Source organism: Molothrus aeneus, chromosome 2, assembly GCF_037042795.1.
Source record: "Molothrus aeneus isolate 106 chromosome 2, BPBGC_Maene_1.0, whole genome shotgun sequence".
In the NCBI taxonomy this organism is placed as follows: domain Eukaryota; kingdom Metazoa; phylum Chordata; class Aves; order Passeriformes; family Icteridae; genus Molothrus; species Molothrus aeneus.
The window spans coordinates 103,594,702-103,610,155 of NC_089647.1; the positions used below are offsets into that span (position 1 = coordinate 103,594,702).

Below are 15,454 nucleotides of genomic sequence, written 5' to 3' on the forward strand. Positions count from 1 at the left end.
AAACGCTGAAATTAGAAAGATCTCCGCATGCCGATGGCCAGCAGAGATTATAACATAGGTTGTAACACAGGTATAACAGATGCTATAACACAGGTTAAAACACAGGTTATAATACACGTATAACACAGGTTATAACACGTGACTCCGCGATCGATGTGCTCCTTTCGGTACATACACGGACACCGTGCTTCAGTCCTCCCCCCGGGTGCCTTTCTGCACCTCACCCCCGGGACACCCCAAATAAACCCGCACAGCCACAAACCCTGAGCCCGGCCCCCTGAGCCTCCTGCCGCCGGTGTGCCTTTCACCGGGCCCGCTCCCCTTCCAGCAGCCACGGCGTTGTTCTACACCCGCACTGCACGGCACCGGCGCGGCCTGTGCCGCCTCCCGGCGCTCCTGGCGGGTTGTTCGGGCCGTCCGTCCCGGCGGGTTCCGGCTGGGCCGAGCTGCGCGCTCCCGCAGGCGCGCCGTGGCCGCGCTCCCAGTACCCGCCGGCCGCGCTCCCGCCCGTGCACGCTCCCGCGCGCCGCGCGGCCCCGCCGCAGGCCCCGGTTGCATCACCCGGCGTGAGGGCGACCGGGGGTCCTTAACAGGGCTGCCCGGTGGCGCGCCTGACTCGTGGCCGCTCCGCGACGGAGCCAGTGGAGGCTCGCTGGCGCTGATCGCTGTTTGTCCTTGAGCTCGGCGTCCGCTCCCGGGCCGGCCGGTGCCGCGCTGTGGACCGGAGGCTGCGGGCCGGCAGCGGCTTTGCCGAGAGGAGCCGGCGGTCAGGCGGCCGCGTGGGACTCCTCACTTCCTACTCGGGCCAAGATGGCGGGGGATGAGGCGGGAGTGACTCTGGGGCAGCCGCACCTCAGCCGGCAGGATCTCGGTACCTTGGTGAGCGCCGCCCGCGGGGCGACCCGGAGCCGCATCGGGCTCCCGGGGCTCGGCGGGGGCGGCCGGGTGGGCGAGGGCTGCGGCACGAGGGGCTCCGAGCCTTCTGCTGGGCCCCACCGTGGCCGATGCGCTCCGAGGGGCGCGGGAGGCGATGGCGCCTCGGGGAGCCGCGTTCAGCACGCCGGGTGGCGGGGGACGCGGGCCGAGAGCAGGGGACGAGGGCAGGGAGCAGGGAACGGGCACCGAGGGCAGGGGGACGGGGACCGAGGGTAGGGGACGCGAGCAGGGAGCTGGTCCTGCTGGCCCTGATGGGTGTGGGGCGCCGGGCGAGGCGCTTCTCCTGCCCGTGAGTGCGAGGCTCAGCGGCTCCGTGTCCCGCCAGCGCGGCTGAAGCTTTTGTGGCTCACTGGTGGGTGCAGTTTTCCTCGTGTAAGGTTTGACCTGTTCTATGGTATTAAAGACTTCTCTTTTTCCGAAGTAGAACCATGAATTTGAGGTGTTTCTCTACAGAAGCCCGAGGAGTTCGCTACCAGCCCTTTCTTGGTTGGTTTGCCAAGAAAATTTTCTCAACTATTAACAACTACCGAGAATTACCAGTTCTATTTACCACTGCAGCCAGTTGCAGTGGTCTCCTGCTATGGCAGCCTTCCCGATTAAATATCTCACCTGGGCTGCCTCACTTATTACACTTGCATGCTAGTCTAAGTGTATATGTGATGTATATTTCAAATTCCAGTGTATTATAATGTACATAGTCAAAAATCCTGCTGCTGTGTCCCCGGTGTTTGAACTGGAGCAGCTAATTTGTCTTTACAGTAATAATATTCACTGTTTTTTGGGCTTGAGCACAGGAATTCCCTATGGCGAGCATGTTAGTTATTTCAGATAGTTTCTTTTCTTCCTGTCATTGTTGACCATGGCATTTCCTAGTTGGAAAAGTCACAGATAGAGACTGGCTGGAACATCAGCAGGAATTCTCTTTAAGGCCTGTTCTGCCGGCCCTTGAGAGCTTGTGTCTGAGTGAAGCTTCTTGCTGAGCAATAGCTTTATACCTGTCTTATACCAGAGGCAAAACCTCCATGCGTGCATGATTTCGTGCACCAGGAAGAATTCTCCTGGTGGCAGGAATTGCATCACGCTGAAATTCTGGTCGCCCGGCCACATGGTGCCATCTGCAGGTCGCGTTCCCATCGCTGGGAAGTCATTTTAAGTTCTATATATGAGAAATATAAATTTAATTATGTGTCTTAGGTGTTCAAAATTTGCTTTGTATTGAAGATGAATATTTTGTTCATGTCATACTTGAGAGCAGAATGACTGAGCTTACATTTTTACACAGGTGTGTTTGATCACTTTGCACAGAGCCTTCATGTAACAGTGTAAACAATATGTGATTTAATGTTTGTATTATTTGTATCTTAAATTTTGTCCTGCACCGAGGACTCTTCTGGCATCATGAATCTTTGCTTGAACTGAGTGGCTCATCCCTATGAATTCAATGCAGGATGGATATTAGCTTTACAGAGGAGCATTTCAGTGGATTTCAACACTTGTCCATTATTTGGTCAAACAGCTTTAAAAAAACCTAATCTCTTTCAGAATTGTTTCTTTATCTATACAGAGTGTATTTGTGAGGTTTTTGTTTTGCCAGTGGCTACCAATAAGTTCACACAACAGACTATTTAGGACAGCAGAATTTTTATCTGGTACCTTAAGCAGCAATAACAATATCCGAGGAAAAAAATAGCCATTACAAAGAATAAAAAACCATGGTGTTAAAGAAACCTCTGGACCCACTGATCCAAAGTGTTAGCTGTAATTACATATTGGCCATATGAAACCTTACACCAATTAAACAACTGTGTATTGACAAAGCTTTGTTTATGAAATATTAGTGCAGTTTGTCAGGTAGACTGTTGAAAATGAATTTGCCTGTTATGTGTAATTTAGGTTCAGGGGTAGGTAGGGGTTTGGGGTGTTTTGTTAAAAGTTTCTTTTGAGGTTTCTTGTTTTGTTTACTCCTATCTTTAACACTTTGCAGCCAAGACTGATTTACAGTCAGGGTTTTGAATTGAAGCCTGTACTGATTCACAAGCAGGACTTGGTTCACTTTTCACACATATTTCACACACTTGCAAGACTGGAATGCACATAATATAACTGGATTTTGCTGAATAGAACTATCAGTTAATTTTCAAGTTCCTAATTTTTATCTTTCTAAACATTTAATACAAGATGAATAAATTCTAAAATCTCCCTTGTACAGGATGTTACCAAGTTGACGCCTCTTTCACCAGAAGTCATCAGCAGACAAGCAACAATTAATATAGGTAAAATAACCTTATAAAAAAGAGGGGTGCATTAAGGTGACTCTCTTTGATGCTCATGCAGTAGCAGATGGTTCCTGTGTGGTAACACTTTCAAGAAATTTGTACAGAAACAGTTACATAGTAGTTTTAGGGACTTGTCCAGCCCTTTTGACTTGAAAAGCACCAATTTTACTTCAGGAGCATAGTTGAATGGCCTGGGGAATAGTTGCTAAAGCAAAATTTGTTTTACCTTGAAATAAAGGATTGAAATGAGTTTCATTAAAATGCAAAGATCTGTCCATTGGGAGCACAATTTCAGGTCTTGTTTGTTTAAACAAAAAATTGTTACAAATTCCATATGTATACCACATGGACTTACTGTCTGAGAATTTGGGGTAATTGTGTATTGATTGTTGTGGAGCATTGCACAAAATTAAACTGTGTTTTATTGACAAACATTTCCTTTTAAAACACAGGTACAATTGGTCATGTAGCCCATGGAAAGTCGACAGTAGTCAAAGCTATATCTGGAGTTCATACTGTCAGATTTAAAAATGAACTGGAAAGAAACATCACAATCAAGCTGGGTTATGCTAATGCAAAGGTGAGTCATTGCTGTAAGTGTAGCAGCTCTGTTGCTAATATATTTCATGGGGGATGTAAGATTGCAGGTAACTAACCCTTGAGGAATTAAACCTTTTTTCAATTTTAAAAAATCACAGATTTACAAGCTGGATGATCCAAGCTGCTCTCGACCAGAGTGCTACCGATCCTGTGGAAGCAGCACCCCAGATGAGTTCCCTACAGATATTCCTGGCACCAAAGGGAACTTTAAACTAGTCAGGTAACTGCTTTAAATTACTGGAATAAATGGTGTTTACTTGCCTTTGTATGAAAACAGGATTGAGCTGTGAGCTGAACGGGTTCTGGCAGACTGTACATTCTTAGATGGGGCACCCTGGGCTGAGGCATTGTCTAAACTGAATTCATTGTGGTGGTGAGCACTCCATGGTACAGCACAGCTGTGTCTGCTGGCCTCAGCTACTTGCAGGACTTTGAAGTTAAATATTTCTGCTATTAATACAAGTACATTTTAAACCAGGCAGATTGAGAACTAATGTGGACCTCACAAACACATCTTTAAAATCTCTTTTGGAAGGTGATCTTTGTTGAACTTTTTCTTCCTAAGGGCAGAGTTTCCAAAGTTTTTAAAATGAATATATGAAAGTCTGATGCCTAATGTGAGATCAGGCCTCTCACTGGAGGCCAGATGTTCTTTATTTACTTGATTTCTGGTAAAGTGTAGCACAGTTTTTATGCAGTGCTTATGTGGTTCTGCACAATGATTGCTCAAATGAGAGTAGTCATGAAGAATGTTGTACAAGATTCTTAATTTATGTTTATGATACAGTACATGTGGGGCTGTAACCATATGTCTTTCCTTTTGTCAGACTCCAGCAGAGCACTTGTACTAAGATTAATTTCTGTTGGAGTGTGGCAGGCAGGCAGTCATTGTGAAACAACTGGTTAAAAGCTTTGCATTCTTTATTCTAGTGGTTACTTGCTTGTAGGAGATTCCTAACATCATCAGCAAAGCACCACATTAGTCCCTTGCTTTTTGATGGCCTGCCACTAAGAACAAGGATTCTTCACTAGATAGGTTCAGGAAAGAATATAGTGAATCAACTGTCTTAGTCTGCACAGTAAAACCATAAGGTTGGAAATGTAACATCATGTCTGTAGGCAAATATTTGAAGTGCAGTTATAACTATATAATTAAAGATGCATAGTTTCCTAAAAATGAGGAATGGGAGGTGCCTTTTAAAAGAGTTAAGAGAAATCCCATGTGGTATGTTGGGGTTTGGGTTAGTGGTGGTGGGTTGGTTTGATTTTGGGCTTTTATCCTGGTGCATTTAATCTAGTTTAGAGTAAATTGGTGAAATATTAAAGAGGTACTTAATGTGGACATGTGGAATTAAATCTGAAAACTCAGAAAAAGTATCCAGTAGCTGTTTAGTAGCATTTGTGTTCTTTCCGAACTTTTTTGAAAATACTATTTTAAGGATACTTCTGTGTCTGGCTAATCACTGATATAAATCAGTCAGAGGAATTGTTGGTAATGGGCTTTTGGATCTCTCTTTCACCTTCTCCTGCAACAGGCATGTCTCTTTTGTGGATTGCCCTGGCCACGATATTTTGATGGCTACCATGCTGAACGGTGCAGCAGTAATGGATGCAGCTTTGCTGTTGATAGGTAATGATTGCTACCCAAAAGCAGAGCTCTGTTTTTTAGTATCATGAGGCAGCTTTATATGGGCTTTAAAATCTCCTGGGATGTGGTGAGCAATTTAAACAAGTGAATGCTTTTAAGATGTGTTAAAGTGGTGCTACAGTGGTAATGTACTGTAACAAGCTGGTTTGTTTTAAACACAGCTATCCATACACACTAGTCTGGTAGCTGGCCCCATTGATAGAAGATAGGTAATATAAAACCCTCTAGTGATATAGTACTGTAAAATTTTTATCACTTTATGGAAACAGATTAGCTGCATTTTGAGTTTCTCTGAAGGTTCAGTTTCCTTTAAATATGCATGTAGTCTTTGCCATACAGTAGAGTTCACAAACAACAATACAAACAGTAGCCCAGATAAATATAAGCAAAATTTAAGTACAGAAGATTTAATATAATCCAGACAACTTTTGCTCTGATTTGCAAGCAACAGAAAGTGAGTAGAATGAATTTTTCTATGAAGAACATTCTAGTGTTCTGTAGTGATACATACCAATTTTCTTACCTTGATAGGATATGTCAACAAAAGAAACAGCTTCAGATAGTGTAATTTAAAGTCTGAGACAGATGATGAGCTATCATTTCTTCTGCCTGTTTATCTCCAGAAAGTGTGATAGACCAAACTTCGGGCAAGATTAACCACCATAATCACACATCAGCCAATGATGGCTTCTTAGCTGAAGTCTAAACCATGCTGATAGCAGCCCTATTCACATACTTGATTGAATTATAGCAGAGTTTGGGGATCTTGGTATTTTTCTTGGTATTTTTACGACTTTACTAAGAAAAAATTAAGGTATTTCTTGAAAGGTAATTTGTGTATTACACTACAGTCAACTCAGATATCTGAAGAGCTAAAGGATGGAGTAAGCCAAGCTAGGTGTTGGTATCTTTGGATATTTTGGGTGGGTGTTCCTAGTGGGAGCAGGTAGGATGGGGGAACCTCTCTAGCAGCCTCTTATCTGTCCTGCATTGTGTGGAGGCTACAGCCAGGAGCTACAGGGGAGAAGAGGTGCTTACTGACTTGGTGATTCATATGTAGATTCCTGAGAGACAACTGACTTTTCTTTTTTAAATTTTTTTTACATAGTGATAGTAGATGGAAGTAGCTATCCTACCTGTAGGAGTTTTATCTATCTTTATAGTTTCTATATTCCACTCACTTTTCTTCTTTCAGCTGGTAATGAGTCATGCCCTCAGCCTCAGACCTCAGAACATCTAGCTGCTATAGAAATCATGAAACTGAAGCACATTTTGATTCTACAAAATAAGATTGACTTGGTGAAAGAGAGCCAAGCTAAAGAACAGTATGAACAGATTCTTGCATTTGTACAAGGTGAGTTTTCAGGAGCAGAAATCCAATAAGTGGTGGAGATTCAGTGTTGACACATGGACATAGTGATTTTCTGTATGTTCATAGGAAAGCTTATCTTGGGCAATGCAGGTGTACATGGTCTGTTAATGTGAAAATTAGACCATGGCAGTTGTGCTTCTTGCCTGTTTCAGCCTGCTTGCATACAACAGTGTTATGGCTCTGGGTCAGAGCTCTAGATGTAAAACTAACATCAGTCACCCTTACATAGTAGCTTTCAGTGGATTTGTGATTTCTTCCTGGAGTGCTTCTTTGGTAGAGATTTCACTGTGATTTTACGGCAGTGCAGGAGAGAAGGAAGGTGTACTTGTTAGGGGCACCTTGTAGGTTTAAGTATATTAAATTTTTTAACTAATGACAAAAAATTGCTCTTTCATCTGTCTGTGCAAATCCAGTTTGGGCAGTGTTATCTTACTCTCTAAAGGTCTGCCCACCTTTAGAGTGATTTGAGTTTTATCTTTCCCTGGAGCTTCCACTGTTTTCCCTGTTTATCTGCAGTAGGTGGGGTATGTGACAAGCTGCAGAGCTAGATTGTCACCATCAGAAGTTGCCAGTGGGTCTTTCTTTTCCTTTTTTTCCGTTTTGTTCTTTTTTTTTTTCCCTGTAATTCATAATTGTTGCCTTGCAGAAGCTGTACATAACTCTGTCAGAGTGGCTTGATGTGTAAATTTGGAGTTTGAAAACTGGAGTTATCACAAGGAACATAGACATAATTAAAACTAATGATGTCTAACAAACGTGGGTTACTAAATGCACTCTTCTGTAAAATAAGGGTTTTTCTAAAATGTGTATTTGTATTGCAAAATTTGAAAAAACATAAATCATTAAATTAACAAGAAATTTAGTTTGTCATAATGAAACCTGACTCTAAAATTAACTCTGCTGTATCCCATACTGAGAAATGACCTCTCTTAGGAAATCTTAAAAATATTTCTGATCACAGTGTAGGAAGTGAATTCTCCCTTTGAGTGGAAGATTATGTTCCACACTTTCAGAATGCCTCAAAAAGTAGATGTGGCTATATGAGCTAAAATGTTGAAGGGAGGGATAGATGCTCTCTGATGTTGCTTTGGAAAATACACATAGAACATGCCATGAAAGCGATTTTGACAAGGACAGAACACTTGGTCATATTAAAGCTGAATGTTGAACTTGATTTTGTTTTAGGCACAGTTGCAGAGGGAGCTCCAATAATTCCAATCTCAGCACAGCTGAAATACAACATAGAGGTGGTTTGTGAGTACATAGTGAAGAAAATCCCAGTCCCTTTGCGAGACTTCACATCCGAACCGAGGCTCATTGGTATGTAAATGTCAGGCCTGGGTGTTTGTGGCCAGACATTTTCTGAATGTTTCTACACTTAGAATAGCACATGCTGAGTGCCCTAAACACAGGTGGGTTTAAAAGGAGTATTTAGGATGCTCTTCTTTAAAACTTGCATGTCTTCTGAGAGCTGTATTGATTGTTCACTGTTAGTTGGTTTTGTGTATATTCTGTGCATATGACAGCACTAAAATGCAATAAAACTGAGAAATTTGTCTGTATCTTAAAAACATCCCTTTAGTTATGAATTTAGTTTTGATTGAAGAAAATATTGGCAAGCTGATGAATTTGATAATTTGATTATTTCCATGGAAAATTTTTGGGTAGCTTGGTTAAATCTTTTGTATTAATCTCCTGTTTCCTGGTTGTAATTGTCAAAGTTTCAGTTCTTGTCCAGCATGAAATGCAGTTCCTACAAGGAATTCATTTGCTTGCCTTTCTTTTCCAATAATCCAGGGGAGTCTTATATTGCATAAATGTATAAAAATTGACCATAAAAATTACATCAAGGTTATGGTGTTCAGCTATGAGTACATTAAAACAGTTCTGGTATTCACAATTAACATTGTGAATACTAAAGGGTTTTTTTAAAATGGCTGATCATTGCTTTCTTTTTAGATCTTTAAGTTACTTTCTGCTATGCAAAAAAAGTCTTATGAAACATATATATGAGTAGTTAAAATGGTTTTGAGAATAAAATTAACTGTCTGCCTAAAAATTGGAGGAAATTATTGATCTGTTTTTGTAACATTTATAAATATATGTATCCTTTCATAAAAACAGACACAGTCAAAGTTGCTAAAGAAAGACATTGTTTAAAAACCCGATAATAAATATAAACCTGGTCATGATCTCTTCTTTTCAGTAATTAGATCTTTTGATGTCAACAAGCCTGGCTGTGAAGTTGATGACCTTAAGGGAGGTGTTGCTGGTGGCAGTATTCTAAAGGGTGTTTTAAAGGTAAACTTTTCTCTTTCCTGACTGAAATTTGTAATGACAATGTGTAGAGTTTTTCCACGCTTGCTACAAAATGTATCTATATCATTGATTTTTTAAAAACTTGAATAAAGTCACATGGCACTTATCCTTTCTATCTGTACTTCATTTTCACTTTACGGTTTTAAAATACCAGAACAAGAAGCACTGGTTTTATTTTTTAAAATATACTATTGTAGTCTTAATGTTTGCTAATAATGCTAACAGATTTCATCCCTCACAAAAATTGAAGGAGCTATTTTTTTTCCTGTCTTACCACTTCCACTTGCTGAATTGTTGTCAGGAAGAGGAGAGCAAAAGAACTTTAAAAGCACCTTAGAAGTGTGTATGGGTTCTCACAGGTCCCACTTTCCCATTTAAGTGTTCTGTATATTTTGATTTTTTATTTTGCTTGCTTGCTAGTAATAGACAGAAACTTTTAAACAACTGCTTTTTTAGGCTGTTGTTTTAGAGCAAACATTTATACAGCTTGTACTTTCTCTGGTTTGCAGTATATTGATGTCAGTCAGTTACACAGATTGAATTAACTCAATTTTTCTCAAAGCTGAAATATTTCTAAACAAAATACAGTGTTTAAAAATTAAACTGAAATTTAATTGTTGGAATTATTGCTGATAAGGATCCTTTGCTAAAGCAGTTTTACAAATTGTATTGAAAAGAAAATCAGATGTTATATTTGCTGTAAGTATTGCTCAATTTGCATAAAACAGTTCAACAGAAATCCTGCAAGTTCTACAGTAGCCCAGAACCAAGGACTCGTATAAAAAGTAGATTTTGGGATATGTAAGTCTTATCTGTGACTAGTCAGCTTTGTGTTCCTGTGAAATAACCAGTTAAACACTTTTTCACTTTTGTCATTAGGTGGGCCAGGAAATTGAGGTGAGGCCTGGTATTGTGTCCAAGGACAGTGAAGGCAAACTCATGTGCAAGCCAATCTTTTCCAAAATTGTGTCACTCTTTGCTGAACACAATGATCTACAATATGCTGCTCCAGGAGGCCTTATAGGTAAGAATATTGTCTTATGGAAAGATTCATTTCTTCATGCTTATTGAAAACACTTGGTTTCATTGAACAATAAATTTCAGTGTAATTAACAAAAATACCATGAGCATTTTTAGATAATTCATATGTGTAGAGAGAGACAGAGTTGGTGTGAAAAATGGATATTTAAGAATGAAATAATTTTCTTGAATGTCACTGGCCAGTGCAGACCAGCTTGCACTGTAAACTGTACCAGCTTTAACAGCAGAATATTTCTCCATCTATTTAGACAGAGCTCAGTCTTGCTGACATTCTGAAAGTGTTGTCCAGGCAGTAGGGAATTCTCAGTACATTCTCTGTTTTTTTTTAAGATCATCTTCAAATATTTTAGCCCATAGAAATGACAGCTACCTTTCAGTTGCTCCTGACTCCCTTGTTGTGCTGTAGGTGTTGGCACTAAGATTGACCCCACGTTGTGCCGGGCTGACCGCATGGTGGGCCAAGTTCTTGGTGCAGTTGGGGCCCTGCCAGAAATATTTACAGAGCTGGAAATCTCCTACTTCCTGCTGAGGCGACTCCTGGGCGTGCGCACTGAAGGAGACAAGAAAGCTGCAAAGGTCTGTGCCCCTTCTTTTGTTTGCACTGATTTTGTTTGCTGTGCTAATTTTCATTAATGAATATATTGCTTTGATCATATGTAGACGTTTTGTCTCAGTGTTGATATAAGCTTGTCACAAAACTTATCTGCTTGTTTAATACTGTAGAATGGTTTTCAGAGGAGTAGAAATTCATATCAGTAGTTTAAAGTAGCATAAAGTATTTATGTATCATGTTATGTATTTTCCTAAGCATGCTGGTAGTTGTTTTCTTTTGCTATCATCCCATTCAATTGTGCAATAATTAGTTTGACGGTGGTACTGATCTACTTCCTCCTGACATGCTTTTTGTAGGTTTTTTCACTGAAGAATTTTTAAAAGTTTAAATATTTTTGAAATACTCTGGTTGAAAAAAACTGACCTTGAGGCACAGGACAAACTTGTGTAACGCTATCTGTTTTACACAAATGAACTAAAAGATCATAATTTCCCCTGTTAGCATTTAAAATTATAAACTGCTTCATGCAACAGTGAGTAAAGTGCTTCAGTGCTCTCTTATCCTGTGAAATTAATTATTTAATTTTTTTTTAATGTAGGCATAAGCGAAATAAAAATACACCATCCTGGTAAATAATCTGTATAACATCACAGGTTGTAATAATATCTCTTACGGTTTGTGTTTTTAATATGTTATATGAAATCATCAGCATAGTTTATAGAAAATATAGATCAATCCCAAGAAAGTACATCATACCAAGAACTTCAGAACTACATGTACAACACCTTTATGTATTTGTCCTTTTGCATATAAAACTTGTATCTACTGACACTGCTGCCCATAATTTGTGTGTGTATATTTATAATATTTCTCAGCTGTACCTTTTTTTGTGGCAAGAAGGTAACAGAAGATGACTTGGTACTGTCTGTGCTGTTTGTTTTTAGTACCAAAACTTAGGTTTCAGAGTGTTGTATGTCTGTCTTCAGGTGCAAAAATTATCGAAGAATGAAGTTCTAATGGTAAACATAGGATCCTTATCTACTGGAGGGAGAGTCAGTGCTGTAAAGGCTGATTTGGGGAAGATTGTGCTAACTAACCCTGTATGCACAGAAGTGGGAGAAAAAATTGCTCTGAGTCGAAGAGTTGAGAAGCATTGGCGGTAAGTTGGTGCAAAGTTGGTAGGGAACCTTGCTTGATACGTTGTTAACAAGAAAATACATGGTTTTGTACTAGAATAGGTAAGTGTGGGTCTGTTTTAAAAATTCTGGATTCTCCTGACACATTGGCACCATGGTTGTGGAATGCTTAATTTCATTGCTAATTCTTTTTTGAACAAACACCACGACTGGGAGGGTATCTATTAGTTAACAGCCAAGGAAACACCTGAGGTTTGTGTTTGTTGCCCAAACTGCCGAGCTGTAAATTGAGCTCAGTAGGGAATCTTGGCAGAGGGGTTGGGAAATTCTCACCATGTTAAGCCAAATAGCCATCTTTATGCACACCTCAGTGGTTTTCTAGCTGTGGAGCTGCATGTGATTTCTTGTGCAACCTAGAAATTACAACAGGGGAACAGAGGAAGGATGTTTGAATGTTTTATGTACTACGAGCACAGAGGAAAGAATAAAGTATCAACTGGATTGAGCCATTCAAATTACAAATATGAAATGTGAGGCTGAAAATGATGAACAGAATTGCTTTATTGCAGTGCCAGACTCTCTTTACATCATTACACATACTGTACCTGTCACAGGTTTCATTAGACTGGATTGATAAGAACATCAGAGGTTTTGATTTGTTGGCTCTGCACAGCCCTTGTAGTAGGAAAGCACAGCCATTTTTACAAATCTATACTGTATGGAAAGGGACCAAGCTTTAAATATCCATGGATGCATGTTTCTTTTTCAGATGACAAGAAAATGTAGACAGGAATTTAGTCCTTGCTGTCTCAGAGCAAGATGACAAATTAGGAAAGAGATTATTCTCTGAAAAAAAACCCAAGGCAAAAGATAACATGTCTTGAACAGGAGGGAAAAAAAAAGGCAGGACCCAAATTAAGCCAGGTAAAGCAGAAGGAAGAGGAGAAATTATGGGTTTTTTTCCCTTTTTTTAAGCTGTAGACTGATAGCCTGTGCAAATAATGTGTCTTTTGTTGCTTCTGTAGATTCTTTCCCAGTTAAAAAACTTGACCAAATTTTGCCCAAAAGCCCACCTGTCTCTGGATTATGTGGTGGGCAAATAGTGGCAGCCTGCTGTAAAGATTAGTTATTGAAAAGTTGATTCCTATGCTGTATTAAAAAGATAAAGACAATATAAGGAAACTGAAAGTTAAGAAAGGGAAAGAAGCCAAACTGGGAAAACCTGCATAATAAGACCTAATTGTAGTAAAGATAATATACAGTTGGTACTGTGAAAAGGAACTTGCAGCCTGAGTTCATAAGTTCATAAAGTTCATAAACCAAGACTAAAAAGAGGTATAAAATAAAAAGGAAATATACAGAGGAATAGAGAGGGGTTAAACAGCAAATGGGATACACCAGTGATTCCAAGGACTACTGAATTCAAAGATGGTCAAGTTATGACCTATGGTTATGGTAATAAAAAGTGGGAGGTGCTGCTCTGATAAACATCAGTTTCTTTTCTGGTGTCCCAAGACAGGCTCTACTGCAAGGTAAATTGAGATGTGGTTTCTCACCAGAAATTGGAAAGGTTTCAACACAGTTTTACTAATAATATGAAATACCTACTGACTGTGGAAATGGATGTATTCTGAATTCTTTTTGCAAGTGTATTTTTCTGAGGCAATAGTGGCCTATAAAAAAGGCCTTCATTTTCCTGAATATCAATAGCACTCACCCAAGAGCTGAGTTACCATCACAGGCTACCATTGAGAGTTACAGCTGTTTGAATCTTACAGAATTGTCATTTCTCTTTGAAAGTAATGCAGCACCTCAGACACAGATGAAAGAGATCAAGCTGTGCATAGATTTACCATCCAACAGTACAACATAAGCTACAATACTTTCAGATTTTCAGCTTCTGTTCAGGAGTACACCCTCAGCTGGTCACAAATGTCCTCTGTCCTTCACCCTTTTCTATTCTGTATTTCCACTAAGCAGGTTTGTTCTCGTAGAATGTTTTGGGTGGGAGACAAGTGTAGAAAATTCAAAATGTAAGAACTGAAGGCATAAGAAGGACAGAAGGATGTTGACTTATACAGGATATTTCTGACTACTGGTAAAAATAAGCCTTTTTTTTTTTTCAGTTTAATTGGTTGGGGTCAGATCAGAAGAGGAGTGACAATCAAGCCAACTGTTGATGATGACTGAAGAACAAAAGAGTGCTTCATTTTTAAAGATGAAGTGCCTATTTCTATTTTGGAGGGGGTGTATTTTCACAGTGGAATTGGAAGCTGTGCAAACAGTATCTTTGAGTTGTATGGCTGTCCTCGTACCTTTTATTGAATTTTACCCTCTTACTAAAATACTAGTCACTATCACCATTAAAAGTGTAAAAGAATTGGCATAGAAGTGGGTTTCATTATCCACTTTTTAGTAGAAATTAATTGTACATGTCTCATGGCATGTCTAATTTATGTTACTTTGTGTTTCAGACATATCTGTTTAATATCAGTCAAACCAGCCCCAGTGTAACACACAAACCATAAATCTGGTATTGAAATAAAATATTGCTTATTTTCATTAATTCATACAGTTTTTCTGAGTAACAAAAGACTGCAATGATTGTTCAAGTACAAGAATTAAAAGCAAACAAACTCTTCTTGGAAGACTTAGTACCTTTTCTGCACAATTTGTTTTGTTTAGACAACTGTTACCAACAAAAAATTTTATTTCTTTGTTTCTATGGTTCTGGATTTTAGGATTCTAAAGTATTACACTTTGTAATTAGGATGGCAATATTGACTGACTTGAATTTGTCATTTCTGATATTACTACATGTTTTCTTACACCCCCCCAGAAAAACCACAAGTAAACTGGATCTGAACTGTCAGTACTGGTTTTGGCCTATTTTAGTATGGATTTATGAAAAGAATGTGATTAATTGGAACATAACTGTGTCATCATGAAACTCTGTGGGAATGACCTGGGAGTTATTTATACAGTAGGGGTAAATGACTTTAAAATTTTGTTGAGCAAATATAAAATATTAGGAAGAGGGTGTAGAAAGGGATGATTTGGGGTGGGGGCAGAGTAACGATGGTGGAATTGTGAATAGGATGAGGAAAAAAGGTATAAAACCACTTTTGTTAGCTATACTGAATCACATGCCTCAGGATAAAACATAATGTAATAAACTTACTGTAGGGTGCTAATACTTTAATCCATTTAGATTTCACTTCTTCATTTGTACTAATATACATAGTTCTAGCTGTTTTATATACTATTTAGCAAGTTATGCTACTTAACATATTTTGGTACAAAGTACTGCGTGTTTTCAAAGCTTGGTTTTGTTTTTTTCAATATCTTCAAGGGCTTTCTAAAGGTAAACATGATTTCACTCATCAAACTGGAATTTGATGAAACAGCTTGCATTTTGTTATTGATTTTGCACTATACTGTGTTCCCTTACTCTGTCTACATTCCTGTACTCAGTTTTTCCATTTGTAAAGTACTACCTCACACGGTGTTGAGAGTAAATACATTAATTTTTGAATAGTGCTTTTCCATTTTAAAAGCAGGAGTCAGCTGTAG

At 39.4% G+C, this 15,454-nt stretch overlaps 1 protein-coding gene across 1 annotated transcript; it reads left to right on the plus strand.

Annotated features, from left to right (window-relative positions):
• Window positions 1-752: 752 nt before the first annotated feature.
• EIF2S3 (eukaryotic translation initiation factor 2 subunit gamma) lies at window positions 753-14,753 on the plus strand. The gene is made up of 12 exons (XM_066545441.1): window positions 753-879; window positions 3,146-3,209; window positions 3,665-3,792; window positions 3,911-4,032; window positions 5,348-5,442; window positions 6,656-6,814; window positions 8,018-8,152; window positions 9,039-9,133; window positions 10,031-10,175; window positions 10,599-10,768; window positions 11,732-11,904; window positions 14,008-14,753. The coding sequence occupies exons 1-12, from the start codon at window positions 811-813 to the stop codon at window positions 14,069-14,071; spliced, it is 1,419 nt and encodes a 472-aa protein (XP_066401538.1). The 5' UTR covers window positions 753-810; the 3' UTR covers window positions 14,072-14,753.
• Window positions 14,754-15,454: the final 701 nt, after the last annotated feature.